General features: G+C 43.6%; 1 protein-coding gene across 3 annotated transcripts in view; it reads right to left on the bottom strand.

Annotated features, from left to right (window-relative positions):
- The window catches only part of neurl1b (neuralized E3 ubiquitin protein ligase 1B), a 43,193-nt gene that overhangs the window by 17,001 nt on the left and 10,760 nt on the right, over positions 1-15,432 (bottom strand). For 2 of the 3 annotated variants that reach the window (XM_052518015.1, XM_052518013.1), the window contains exons 2-3: positions 4,379-4,650; positions 832-1,165 (exon numbers count right to left, since the gene is read on the bottom strand). In XM_052518015.1, the coding sequence (XP_052373975.1) occupies positions 832-1,165; positions 4,379-4,650 (606 nt within the window). The remainder of the gene's footprint in view (positions 1-831; positions 1,166-4,378; positions 4,651-15,432) is intronic. The other variant, XM_052518014.1, reaches the window with a different exon arrangement.

Genomic DNA, 15,432 nt, shown 5'->3' with positions numbered 1-15,432 from the left:
AGCTGTGAATGGTTGGCCTTTTAAGGGAACAGCTCAACTCAGCTGTGAATGGTTGGCCTTATAAGGGAACAGCTCAACTCAGCTGTGAATGGTTGGCCTTATAAGGGAACAGCTCAACTCAGCTGTGAATGGTTGGCCTTATAAGGGAACAGCTCAACTCAGCTGTGAATGGTTGGCCTTATAAGGGAACAGCTCAACTCAGCTGTGAATGGTTGGCCTTATAAGGGAACAGCTCAACTCAGCTGTGAATGGTTGGCCTTTTAAGGGAACAGCTCAACTCAGCTGTGAATGGTTGGCCTTTTAAGGGAACAGCTCAACTCAGCTGTGAATGGTTGGCCTGATAAGGGAACAGCTCAACTCAGCTGTGAATGTGTTGGCCTTATAAGGGAACAGCTCAACTCAGCTGTGAATGGTTGGCCTTATAAGGGAACAGCTCAACTCAGCTGTGAATGGTTGGCCTTATAAGGGAACAGCTCAACTCAGCTGTGAATGGTTGGCCTTATAAGGGAACAGCTCAACTCAGCTGTGAATGGTTGGCCTTATAAGGGAACAGCTCAACTCAGCTGTGAATGGTTGGCCTTATAAGGGAACAGCTCAACTCAGCTGTGAATGGTTGTGGTCCTAATGAGGGGAAGTGTTTGGCTACCATTGACTGCCTTTCTCTCTGACTCCTAGGCTTGTTGTTCTACAGTGTAGTATCGTGCTGCTACTCTTCTCTCACAGTACAACCCTTTGGTTAGGAAGGAATTACTTGACAAGACTTTGGGCCAATGTCATGCTGTTGTTGGAACCCTAAGACAGAAAAGTCTATTTAACAAGGTAGAGACTGACCTAGCAGTGTAACCTCCTGGATGAGGCCATAGATGTCTATGATGGCCCAGAGCGGACATCCTATACTCAGACCACAGTGGAAGAGGATGGGTTCCTCCTCGTTGATACTGTAGAACACACGGCCGTGTCTGTCGGCCCAGAAGGACAGGACGTTGTTGCGGATCGCCAGGCGTTCCGGCAGGGCTTTGGCCCAGTAACCCGGCCGCGTCACCAGGTCCGGACAGGCGTACTTGGGGATGTTGGAGGAGTTGAGCTCGCTCGGGTCCAGACTGGTGAAACCGAACCGCAGAGCACCGCTCCAGCCGTTGTGTACACCGGACAGACGCAGACGAACCTGGGAAGGAGTGGGGAGAAGTGGGGAGAAGTGGGAAGGAGTGGGAAGGAGTGGGGAGAAGTGGGAAGGAGTGGGAAGGAGTGGGGAGAAGTGGGAAGGAGTGGGAAGGAGTGGGGAGAAGTGGGAAGGAGTGGGGAGAAGTGGGAAGGAGTGGGAAGGAGTGGGGAGAAGTGGGAAGGAGTGGGGAGAAGTGGGAAGGAGTGGGGAGAAGTGGGAAGGAGTGGGGAGAAGTGGGAAGGAGTGGGGAGAAGTGGGAAGGAGTGGGAAGGAGTGGGGAGAAGTGGGAAGGAGTGGGAAGGAGTGGGGAGAAGTGGGAAGGAGTGGGGAGAAGTGGGAAGGAGTGGGGAGAAGTGGGAAGGAGTGGGGAGAAGTGGGAAGGAGTGGGAAGGAGTGGGGAGAAGTGGGAAGGAGTGGGAAGGAGTGGGGAGAAGTGGGAAGGAGTGGGGAGAAGTGGGAAGGAGTGGGGAGAAGTGGGAAGGAGTGGGGAGAAGTGGGAAGGAGTGGGGAGAAGTGGGAAGGAGTGGGAAGGAGTGGGGAGAAGTGGGAAGGAGTGGGGAGAAGTGGGGAGAAGTGGGAAGGAGTGGGAAGGAGTGGGGAGAAGTGGGAAGGAGTGGGGAGAAGTGGGAAGGAGTGGGAAGGAGTGGGAAGGAGTGGGGATTGTAAACTCTGTGCTTTTCATACAGGAAGTTTTTTATTCATTTTTATTTATTTCACAGTTTATTTAACCAGGCAGGCTAGTTGAGAACAAGTTCTCATTTACAACTGCGACCTGGCCAAGATAAAGCATAGCAATTCCAAACATACAACAACACATGGAATAAACAAAACATACAGTCAATAATACAGTAGAACTAAAGAAAACAAAAAAGTCTATATACAGTGAGTGCAAATGAGGTAAGATAAGGGAGTTAAGGCAATAAATAGGCCATGGTGGCGAAGTAATTACAATATAGCAATTAAAACACTGGAATGGTAGATGTGCAGAAGATGAATGTACAAGTAGAGATACTGGGGTGCAAAGGAGCAAGATAAATAAATAAATACAGTATGGGGATGAGGTAGATAGATGGGCTGTTTACAGATGGGCTATGTACAGGTGCAGTGATCTGTGAGCTGCTCTGACAGCTGATGCTTAAAGCACGGGTCACAGTGGTGGGTAGTATGGGGTTTTACCTAGCAGAGACTTGTAGATAACCTGTAGCCAGTGGGTTTGGCGACGAGTATGAAGCGAGGGCCAGCCAACAAGAGCGTACAGGTCGCAGTGGTGGGTAGTATATGGGGCTTTGTTGACAAAACAGATGGCACTGTGATAGACTGCATCCAATTTGCTGAGTAGAGCGTTGGAGGCTATTTTATAGATGACATCGCCGAAGTCGAGGATCGGTAGGATGGTCAGTTTTACGAGGGTATGTTTGGCAGCATGAGTGAAGGGTGCTTTGTTGCGGTATAGGAAGACGATTCTAGATTTAATTTTGGATTGGAGATGCTTACTGTGAGTCTGGAAGGAGAGTTTACAGTCTTGCCAGACACCTCCTTGTAGTTAACCACGTATTCTAAGTCAGAGCCGTCCAGAGTAGTGATGTTGGACAGGCGGGCAGGTGCAGGCAGTGATCGATTGAATAGCATGCATTTAGTTTTACTTGCATTTAAGAGCAGTTGGAGGCCACGGAAGGAGAGTTGTATGGCATTGAAGCTCCTCTGGAGGGTTGATAACACAGTGTCTAAAGAGGGGCCAGAAGTATACAGAATGGTGTCGTCTGCGTAGAGGTGGATCAGAGAATCACCCGCAGCAAGAACGACATCATTGATGTATACAGAGAAGAGAGTCGGCCCGAGAATTGAACCCTGTGGCACCCCCATAGAGACCGCCAGAGTTCCGGACAACAGGCCCTCCGATTTGACACACTGAACTCTATCAGAGAAGTAGTTGGTGAACCAGGCGAGGCAATCATTTGAAAAACCAAGGCTGTCGAGTCTGCCAATAAGAATGTGGTGATTGACAGAGTTGAAAGTTTTGGCCAGGTCAATGAATACGGCTGCACAGTAATGTCTCTTATCGATGGCGTTTATGATGTTGTTTAGAACAGCTCTTTGGCTAGATGTTAGCGTTGGGGCAGGGATCGGTGACTGGATTTTTTGGGGGGTCCCCAAATGATTATAATTTAGGAAATTCCCACAAATAACAAAAAGAGATGTGATTTTTTTCTCTCAATGTATGAAAATGTTGTTATTTTAAAATAAAATAAATCATTATAATTATGTTCCGTCCGCCCGCCCGCCCGACCATCCACTCCGACAAAAATCGTCCCATGGCTTAATATAGTTGCCTAACCCTGGCCCGAGTTAGGGTGTGTTAGGGTTAGTGTTAGGGTATGTTAGGGTCAGGGTATATCAGGGTCAGGGTATATCAGGGTGAGGGTATGTTAGGGTCAGGGTATATCAGGGTCAGGGTATATCAGGGTGAGGGTATGTTAGGGTCAGGGTATATCAGGGTCAGGGTATGTTAGGGTCAGGGTATGTTAGGGTCAGGGTATGTTAGGGTCAGGGTATGTTAGGGTCAGGGTATGTTAGGGTCAGGGTATGTTAGGGTCAGGGTATGTTAGGGTCAGGGTATATCAGGGTCAGGGTATATCAGGGTCAGGGTATATCAGGGTCAGGGTATATCAGGGTCAGGGTATATCAGGGTCAGGGTATGTTAGGGTATATCAGGGTCAGGGTATGTTAGGGTCAGGGTATATCAGGGTCAGTGTATATCAAGGTCAGGGTATGTTAGGGTCAGGGTATGTTAGGGTCAGGGTATATCAGGGTCAGGGTATGTTAGGGTATATCAGGGTCAGGGTATGTTAGGGTCAGGGTATATCAGGGTCAGGGTATATCAAGGTCAGGGTCTGTTAGGGTCAGGGTATGTTAGGGTCAGGGTATATCATGGTCAGGGTATGTTAGGGTCAGGGTATGTTAGGGTCAGGGTATGTTAGGGTCAGGGTATGTTAGGGTCAGGGTATGTTAGGGTCAGGGTATGTTAGGGTCAGGGTCTATCAGGGTCAGGGTCTGTTAGGGTCAGGGTATGTTAGGGTCAGGGTATATCAGGGTCAGGGTATATCAGGGTCAGGGTATGTTAGGGTCAGGGTATGTTAGGGTCAGGGTATGTTAGGGTCAGGGTATGTTAGGGTCAGGTTATGTTAGGGTCAGGGTATATCAGGGTCAGGGTCTTACCTTCTGATAGAGTCTAACAGGTCGTTGGCTGAATGTGATTCCGTTGCAGAAGCTGTTCTTCCTGGTAGCTCGTCTCAGCTGACCGTCCAGCCTGATGTTCTTCCCCTTGGCCTGAGGGTGGAACCTGGGCGACTCCAGACTGAGGATCACTGGGGGGGCCGACGTCCGCCTCTCTACCACCGAACCCCTGCCACCTCCTCCCCCACCACTGCCACCGTGCAGAGTGAAGAACTGCCTGCTCACCACAGGGTCGGGCTGTAGAGTCACATCTTCTGGGAGGAGGCAATAACAGAATAAGAAGAGAGGAGAGGGATTGGTTAATTGGGTAATGGTTACCGGATGATCCTTGAGTCGACCAGCCCATAACCCATTTACATTATACAGCCTGTAACCCATATACAATATACAGCCTGTAACCCATATACAGCCTGTAACCCATATACAATATACAGCCTGTAACCCATATACAATATAGAGCCTGTAACCCATATACAATATACAGCCTGTAACCCATATACAATATACAGCCTGTAACCCATATACAATATACAGCCTGTAACACATATACAATATTCAGCCTGTAACCCATATACAGCCTGTAACCCATATACAACATACAGCCTGTAACCCATATACAATATACAGCCTGTAACCCATATACAGCCTGTAAATCATATACAATATACAGCCTGTAACCCATATACAATATTCAGCCTGTAACCCATATACAGCCTGTAACCCATATACAATATACAGCCTGTAACCCATATACAGCCTGTAACCCATATACAATATACAGCCTGTAACCCATATACAATATAGAGCCTGTAACCCATATACAATATACAGCCTGTAACCCATATACAATATACAGCCTGTAACCCATATACAATATACAGCCTGTAACCCATATACAATATACAGCCTGTAACCCATATACAGCCTGTAACCCATATAAATGATACAGCCTGTAACCCATATACAGTATACAGCCTGTAATCCATATACAGCCTGTAACTCATGTACAATATACAGCCTGCAACCCATATACAGTATACAGCCTGCAACCCATATACAATATTCAACCTGTAACCCATATACAGCCTGTAACTCATATACAATATACAGCCTGTAACCCATATACAATATACAGCCTGTAACCCATATACAGCCTGTAACCCATATACAGCCTGTAACTCATATACAATATACAGCCTGTAACCCATATACAATATACAGCCTGTAACCCATATACAGCCTGTAACCCATATAAATTATACAGCCTGTAACCCATATACAGTATACAGCCTGTAATCCATATACAGCCTGTAACTCATATACAATATACAGCCTGCAACCCATATACTGTATACAGCCTGCAACCCATATACAATATTCAACCTGTAACCCATATACAGCCTGTAACCCATATACAATATAGAGCCTGTAACCCATATACAATATACAGCCTGTAACCCATATACAGCCTGTAACCCATATACAGTATACAGCCTGTAACCCATATACAATATACAGCCTGTAACCCATATACAATATACAGCCTGTAACCCATATACAGCCTGTAACCCATATACAGTATACAGCCTGTAACCCATATACAATATACAGCCTGTAACCCATATACAATATACAGCCTGTAACCCATATACAGCCTGTAACCCATATACAGTATACAGCCTGTAACCCATATACAATATACAGCCTGTAACCCATATACAATATACAGCCTGTAACCCATATACAGCCTGTAACCCATATACAGTATACAGCCTGTAACCCATATACAGTATACAGCCTGTAACCCATATACAGTATACAGCCTGTAACCCATATACAGTATAGAGCATGTAACCCATATACAGTATACAGCCTGTACCCCATATACAATATAGAGCCTGTAACCCATATACAATACACAGCCTGTAACCCATATACAGTATACAGCCTGTAACCCATATACAATATAGAGCATGTAACCCATGTACAATATAGAGCCTGTAACCCATATACAATACACAGCCTGTAACCCATATACAGTATACAGCCTGTAACCCATATACAATATAGAGCATGTAACCCATGTACAATATAGAGCCTGTAACCCATATACAATATACAGCCTGTAACCCATATACAATATACAGCCTGTACCCCATATACAACATACAGCCTGTAACCCATATACAGTATACAGCCTGTAACCCATATACAATATAGAGCATGTAACCCATGTACAATATAGAGCCTGTAACCCATATACAATATACAGCCTGTAACCCATATACAATATACAGCCTGTACCCCATATACAATATACAGCCTGTAACCCATATACAATATACAGCCTGTACCCCATATACAATATACAGCCTGTAACCCATATACAGTATACAGCCTGTAACCCATATACAATATAGAGCCTGTAACCCATATACAGTATACAGCCTGTAACCCATATACAGCTTGTAACTCATATACAGCCTGTAACCCATATACAGCCTGTAACCCATATACAATATACAGCCTGTAACTCATATACAGCCTGTAACCCATATACAGCCTGTAACCCATATACAGTATACAGCCTGTAACCCATATACAGTATACAGCCTGTAACCCATATACAATACACAGCCTGTAACCCATATACAGCCTGTAACCCATATACAATATACAGCCTGTAACCCATATACAGTATACAGCCTGTAACCCATATACAATATACTGCCTGTAACTCATATACAATATACAGCCTGTAACCCATATACAGCCTGTAACCCATATACAGTATACAGCCTGTAACTCATATACAGCCTGTAATCCATATACAGCCTGTAACCCATATAAAGTATACAGCCTGCAACCCATATACAGTATACAGCCTGCAACCCATATACAATATTCAGCCTGTAACCCATATACAGCCTGTAACTCATATACAGTATACAGCCTGTAACCCATATACAATATACAGCCTGTAACCCATATACAGTATACAGCCTGTAACTCATATACAGCCTGTAACCCATATACAGTATACAGCCTGTAACCCATATACAATATAGAGCCTGTAACCCATATACTGCCTGTAACCCATATACAGTATACAGCCTGTAACCCATATACAATATAGAGCCTGTAACCCATATACTGCCTGTAACCCATATACAGTATACAGCCTGTAACCCATATACAGTATACAGCCTGTAACCCATGTACAATATAGAGCATGTAACCCATATACAATATAGAGCCTGTAACCCATATACAGCCTGTAACCCATATACAGTATACAGCCTGTAACCCATATACAATATAGAGCCTGTAACCCATATACTGCCTGTAACCCATATACAGTATACAGCCTGTAACCCATATACAATATAGAGCCTGTAACCCATATACTGCCTGTAACCCATATACAATATAGAGCCTGTAACCCATATACAATATACAGCCTGTAACCCATATACAATATACTGCCTGTAACCCATATACAATATACAGCCTGTAACTCATATACATTATACAGCCTGTAACCCATATACTGCCTGTAACCCATATACAGTATACAGCCTGTAACCCATATACAATATAGAGCCTGTAACCCATATACTGCCTGTAACCCATATACAGTATACAGCCTGTAACCCATATACAGTATACAGCCTGTAACCCATATACAATATAGAGCATGTAACCCATATACAATATAGAGCCTGTAACCCATATACAGCCTGTAACCCATATACAGTATACAGTCTGTAACCCATATACAATATAGAGCCTGTAACCCATATACTGCCTGTAACCCATATACAGTATACAGCCTGTAACCCATATACAATATAGAGCCTGTAACCCATATACTGCCTGTAACCCATATACAATATAGAGCCTGTAACCCATATACAATATACAGCCTGTAACCCATATACAATATACTGCCTGTAACCCATATACAATATACAGCCTGTAACTCATATACAATATACAGCCTGTAACTCATATACTGCCTGTAACCCATATACAATATAGAACCTGTAACCCATATACAGCCTGTAACCCATATACAGTATACAGCCTGTAACCCATATACAATATACAGCCTGTAACCCATATACAATATACAGCCTGTAACCCATATACAATATACAGCCTGTAACCCATATACAGCCTGTAACCCATATACAGTATACAGCCTGTAACCCATATACAATATACAGCCTGTAACCCATATACAATATACAGCCTGTAACTCATATACAATATACAGCCTGTAACCCATATACAGCCTGTAACCCATATACAGTATACAGCCTGTAACCCATATACAGCCTGTAACCCATATACAGTATAGAGCCTGTAACCCATATACAATATACAGCCTGTAACCCATATACAGCCTGTAACCCATATACAATATACAGCATGTAACCCATATACAGCCTGTAACCCATATACAGTATACAGCCTGTAACTCATATACAATATACAGCATGTAACTCATATACAACCTGTAACTCATATACAGCCTGTAACCCATATACAGTATACAGCCTGTAACTCATATACAACCTGTAACTCATATACAGCCTGTAATCCCTATACAATATACAGTCTGTAACCCATATACAGTATACAGCCTGTAACCCATATACAATATACAGCCTGTAACCCATATACAGTGTGTAACCCATATACAGCCTGTAACCCATATACAGTATACAGCCTGTAACCCATATACAGTATACAGCCTGTAACCCATATACAATATACAGCCTGTAACCCATATACAGTATACAGCCTGTAACTCATATACAACCTGTAACTCATATACAACCTGTAACTCATATACAGCCTGTAATCCATATACAATATACAGTCTGTAACCCATATACAGTATACAGCCTGTAACCCATATACAGCCTGTAACCCATATACAGCCTGTAACCCATATACAACCTGTAACTCATATACAGCCTGTAATCCATATACAATATACAGTCTGTAACCCATATACAGTATACAGCCTGTAACCCATATACAGCCTGTAACCCATATACAGCCTGTAACCCATATACAGCATGGGTGTCAAACTCTGGCCCATGGGCCAAATTTGGCCCGCGGGGTAATTATATTTGGCCCGCGAGACAATACCAAATTACTACTAGAGCTGGCCCGCCGGTATTATACAGCGCATTCACCACTAATACTACGAATCCCATAATGCTCTGCTGTTTTCGCACGCCAATCAGGACAGGACCCAGAAACGCTCTCTCCTCTGTGACAGTAGTCATAGCAACATAGACGCTACAACTGTCAGCGAGCTAACCCTTCCCAAAAATGGCGAAAGAAAGGCAGAAAACAGGAGCTTTCTGGACAAGTGGGAGGCAGAATATCTGTTTACATATGTAAAAGACAAACCTGTTTGTCTTGTTTGTGGAGTCAACGTGGCTGTAAGTAAGGAGTACAACATTAGACGACACTATGAAACGAAACACCATGACAAATACAAGGACCTGGACATGACTCAAAGGAGCCAGAAAGTAGAGGAGATGAAAAGAAGTTTGGTTTCACAACAGAATATGTTTTAAAAAGCCACATCACAAAGCGAGGCTGCTGTAAAGGCTAGTTATATAGTGGCAGCAGAGATCGCAAAATCAGCCCGGCCCTTTAATGAGGGAGAGTTCATGAAAAAGTGCATGATGAAGGTTTGTGACCTCGTATGCCCAGAGAAAAAACAAGCATTTTCAAACGTGAGCCTGAGCAGGAACACAGTAGCCGATCGCACATGTGATCTTGCCACCAATCTGTATGACCAGCTGATGGAAAAGGGAAAATATTTTGTTGCGTTCTCCCTCGCTGTGGATGAGAGCTGCGACGCATCTGATACTGCTCAGCTGTCAGTCTTCATCCGTGGAGTGGACTCAAATCTGTGTGTTACGGAGGAGCTATTAGGATACAAATCAATGCATGGCACAACCACAGGAAAGGAAATCTTTGAGGAGGTTTCCAAATGTGTAACTGAAATAAAGCTGCCGTGGGATAAACTCGTTGGATTAACGACAGATGGTGCGCCAGCAATGTGCGGTAAAAAGAGTGGACTGGTGGGCATGGTTCGGGAGAAGATGCGGGAAGAGAACTGTGCAGGTGAGCTAACTGTTTACCACTGCATCATACATCAGGAAGCACTGTGTGTCAAAGCCCTAAAGATGGAACATGTTATGACCACAGTAACACAGGTAGTTAACTTTATAAGAGCCAATGGTCTAAATCACCGGCAGTTTAAATCTTTTCTGGAGGAGTGTGGTTCGGAATACGCAGACGTGCCGTATCACTCTGAGGTGAGATGGCTAAGCAGAGGAAAAGTACTGAACAGATGTTTCGAGCTGCGTGAGGAAATATGTCAATTCCTGGAAACCAAAGGGAAGGATACAGCAGAGCTCCGGGAGCAAAAGTTCCTGTGTGAGCTGGCCTTTCTCTGTGACATCTCGAGCCATCTCGATGCGCTGAACCTGCAGCTTCAGGGGCGGGGGCGCATCATCACAGACATGTACGCTGCAGTGAGGGCCTTCAAAACTAAACTGTGCCTGTGGGAGAATCAGATGCTGCAAGGAAACCCTTGCCATTTTCTCTGCTGCCAATCCATAAAAGCGCAGATCTCTACCGCCGTGTTCCCATGCGCACAGTTTGCTGAAAAACTCAGTGTTCTCGCCGCTGAGTTTAGCCGGCGATTTGCCGACTTCGATGCCCAGAAATGCAAGTTTGAACTGCTTAGTAATCCCTTCGCAGTTGATGTGGAAAATGCACCAACCAACATCCAAATGGAGCTGATTGAACTCCAGTGCAACGACACGCTGAAGTCAAAGTATGATGCTGTGGGCGCCGCACAGTTTCCACGGTTCATCCCTGACACAATGCCTCAGCTCCGCACCCAAGCTGCTCAGATGCTCTCCATGTTCGGCAGCACTTAGCACTTGCGAGCAACTTTTCTCCTCGATGAAGATGACCAAAACAACTCACAGGAGACGTCTGACTGATGAACATCTTCACTCGATACTGAGGATTTCTTCAGCTCAGAGCTTGAGCCCAGACATTGATGAACTAGCATCCAAGAAGAGATGCCAGGTATCTGGCTTGGGCACATCAGATTAGACCAGTGTGCAATAATTAACGTTTTCTTTATGCACTTTTTCTTGCTACAAGGCATGGGCTTGAATGGTTGATTGATTTATTATCATTTTATTTGTAAAATTATTAGCCAGTGGAAAATGTTTATTTTGGTATTTAAATCAGAAGGCTGCAAATAGAAAAGAGGCATACAATTTGTATTTAAATTTTATTTATTTAATAAATGAATGCCATTGATGTGTTTTTTCATTTGAAATTCTATTTTGCATGTCTCCACTATTAAATTATATATTGTATGGTAATAAGCGATGCTTGTTCCATATTCAATGTTAAAGCAAAACTTGTTTGGGTCCATATTAAAAGGTTAATTTGTTCAATGTTGGCCCGTGACTTTGTTCAGGTTTTACATTTTGGCCCACTGGGTATTTGAGTTTCACACCCCTGATATACAGCCTGTAACCCATATACAATATACAGCCTCTAACCCATATACAGTATACAGCCTGTAACTCATATACAGCCTGTAACCCATATACAGCCTGTAACCCATATACAGTATAGAGCCTGTAACCCATATACAAAATACAGCCTGTAACCCATATACAGTATACAGCCTGTAACCCATATACAGTATACAGCCTGTAACCCATATACAGTATACAGCCTGTAACCCATATACAGCGTGTAACCCATATACAGCCTGTAACCTATATACAGCCTGTAACCCATATACAATATACAGCCTGTAACCTATATACAGCCTGTAATCCATATACAATATACAGCCTGTAACCCATATACAATATACAGCCTGTAACCCATATACAATACACAGCCTGTAACCCATATACAATATACAGCCTGTAACCCATATACAGTATAGAGCCTGTAACCCATATACAGCCTGTAATCCATATACAGTATACAGCCTGTAACCCATATACAGCCTGTAACCCATATACAATATACAGCCTGTAACCCATATACAATACAGCCTGTAACCCATATACAGTATAGAGCCTGTAACCCATATACAATATACAGCCTGTAACCCATATACAATATACAGCCTGTAACCCATATACAGCCTGTAACCCATATACAATATACAGCCTGTAACCCATATACAGCCTGTAACCCATGTACAGTATACAGCCTGTAACCCATATACAGCCTGTAACCCATATACAGTATACAGCCTGTAACCCATATACAGCCTGTAACCCATATACAGCCTGTAACCCATATACAGCCTGTAACCCATATACAGTATACAGCCTGTAAGATGGAGGATAAGAGGACGCAGATCGGTCTGCCTTCTGAAAATCCGAGCGAGTAAACTCCCACCGCCATCATTTCGACTTGCTAACATGCAGTCATTGGAAAATAAAATGTATGACCTATGGTTACGATTATCCTACCAACTGGCCACTAAAAACTGTAATATCTTATGTTTCTCTGAGTCGTGGCTGAGCGACGACACGGATAATATAGAGCTGGAGGGATTTTCCATGCATCGGCAGGACAGAGAAGCTACGTCTGGTAAGACGAGGAGTGGGGGTGTCTGTCATTTTGTCAGTAACAGCTGTTGCCCGATGTCTAATATTAAGGTAGTCTCGAGGTATTGCTCGCCTAAGGTAGAGTACCTTATGATAAGCTGTAGACCACACTATCTACCAAGAGAGTAGCCGTCTATTTACCACCACAAACCGCTGCTGGCACTAAGACCGCACTCAATTCTATCCTCCTGATTCCTGCTTACAAGCAAAAACTAAAGCAGGAAGTACCAGTGACTCACTCAATACGGAAGTGGTCAGATGACGCAGTTGCTAGGCTACAGGAAGGTTTTGCAGCACAGACTGGAATATGTTCTGGGTTTCATCCAATGACATTGAGGAGTATACCACCTCAGTCATCGGCTTTATCAATAAGTGCATTGACGACGTTGTCCCCACAGTGACCGTACGTACATATCCAAACCAGAAGCCATGGATTACAGGCAACATCTGCATCGAGCTATAGGCTAGAGCTGTCGCTTTCAAGGAGCGGGACACTAATCCGGACGCCTACGAGAAATCCTGCTTACAAACCATCAAAAAAGCAAAGCGTCAATACAGGATCAAGATTGAATCCTACTACACCGGCTCTGACGCTTGTCGGATGTGACAGGGCTTGAAAACTATTATGGACTACAAAGGGAAACCCAAACGCGAGCTGCCCAGTGACGTGAGCCTACCAGATGAGCTAAATGCCGTTTATGCTCGCGTCGAGGCAAACAACACTGAAGCATGCGCAAGAGCTGTTCTGGATGGCTGTGCCTTGAAGTGAGCAGTTTAAAACTGCATTGTTGGCTTGTAAGTAAGCATTTCACTGTAAGTACTACACCTGTTGTATTCGGCGCATGTGACAAATAACATTTGATTTGATTTGATTTGAAGCCGGCTGGTCGTTCCTTCTATCGGTTCGGTTGTCAGAGACGCGACCCTGTCGTTCAGTCTTTTTGTTCTGTATCTATGGACGAGACCCAGTCGTTCAGTCTTTTTGTTCTGTATCTATGGACTCGACCCGGTCGTTCAGTCTTTTTGTTCTGTATCTATGGACACGACCCAGTCGTTTATTCTAAATGTTCTATTGCCATACTGGCTGGCAACGTTCTTATCCCTTGCTTGCTAGCTAGCCAACTACTGCTAACTTAAAGTCACGTCAAACAGTGCAGACAGAATATCAACAGTAAGGTGTTTAAGCTGTTTTCTAGTGACATTTATATGGATACATGCATAACAATGAGCTAATGAGGTGTGATTTCACCTGGCTTAGAAAATGTATTTTTTCATCAGGACACTGTTGTTCAGAGGAGCTAGCCAACAACACAGCCAACAACACAGCCAACAACACAATCACTTCAAACTGAAGCTGGAAAGACTGAAAACTAGCTGCACTTCATTTTGTTTTACCTGTTTTCAATTGATATTTCTTTGTACATATCCATCAAAATGATGTTGATTCATGATTTCGACTGGCTGAGAAACGTTGCCTGCCTGTCTGTCTGTCTCGTCCCGACTCGTCCATTACTATGGGACAGATGGAGATCAAATCTGAATATTGAAACAATTTGGCAAATGTCGACGAGACACAGCAAGGTTTATACAAAAACAAAACAAAACAAACAAAATGTTTGTCTAAAAGAAATATGAGATAATGTCCAGATGTTTTTTATAGTGGAGATCAAGTTTATAAATTGCCTGGCTGGGCTGATGAGACAGTGGATTGCGCAGTCAGATGGAACAGAGTAAATAGGCTTGGTGTGGCTTATGCTTCATTCTCCAGCATGGTGAATGCTGGACTGCTTACTACAATACCTTGTTCTGGTCACTACACTATACTATATACTATACTACACTACGCAACACTACGCAACACTACACTACACTACACTACACTACACTACACTACACTACACTACACTACACTACACAACACAACACTACACTACACTACACTACACTACACAACACTACACTACACTACACTACACTACACTACACTACACTACACTACACTACACTACACTACACAACACTACACTACACTACACTACACTACACAACACTACACTACACTACACAACACAACACTACACTACACTACACTACACTACACTACACTACACTACACAACACTACACTACACTACACTACACTACACAACACTACACTACACTACACTATACTACACTACACAACACAACACGACACTACACTACACTACACAACACTATACTACACAACACTACACTACACAACACTATACTACACAACACTACACAACACTACACTACACAACACTACACTACACTACACTACACTACACTATACAACACAACACTACACTACACAACA

Source organism: Oncorhynchus keta, chromosome 4 (assembly GCF_023373465.1).
Source record: "Oncorhynchus keta strain PuntledgeMale-10-30-2019 chromosome 4, Oket_V2, whole genome shotgun sequence".
NCBI lineage: Eukaryota > Metazoa > Chordata > Actinopteri > Salmoniformes > Salmonidae > Oncorhynchus > Oncorhynchus keta.
Note: the sequence above shows the minus strand (reverse complement) of the source record. Positions and strands in the feature narration are given on the sequence as shown.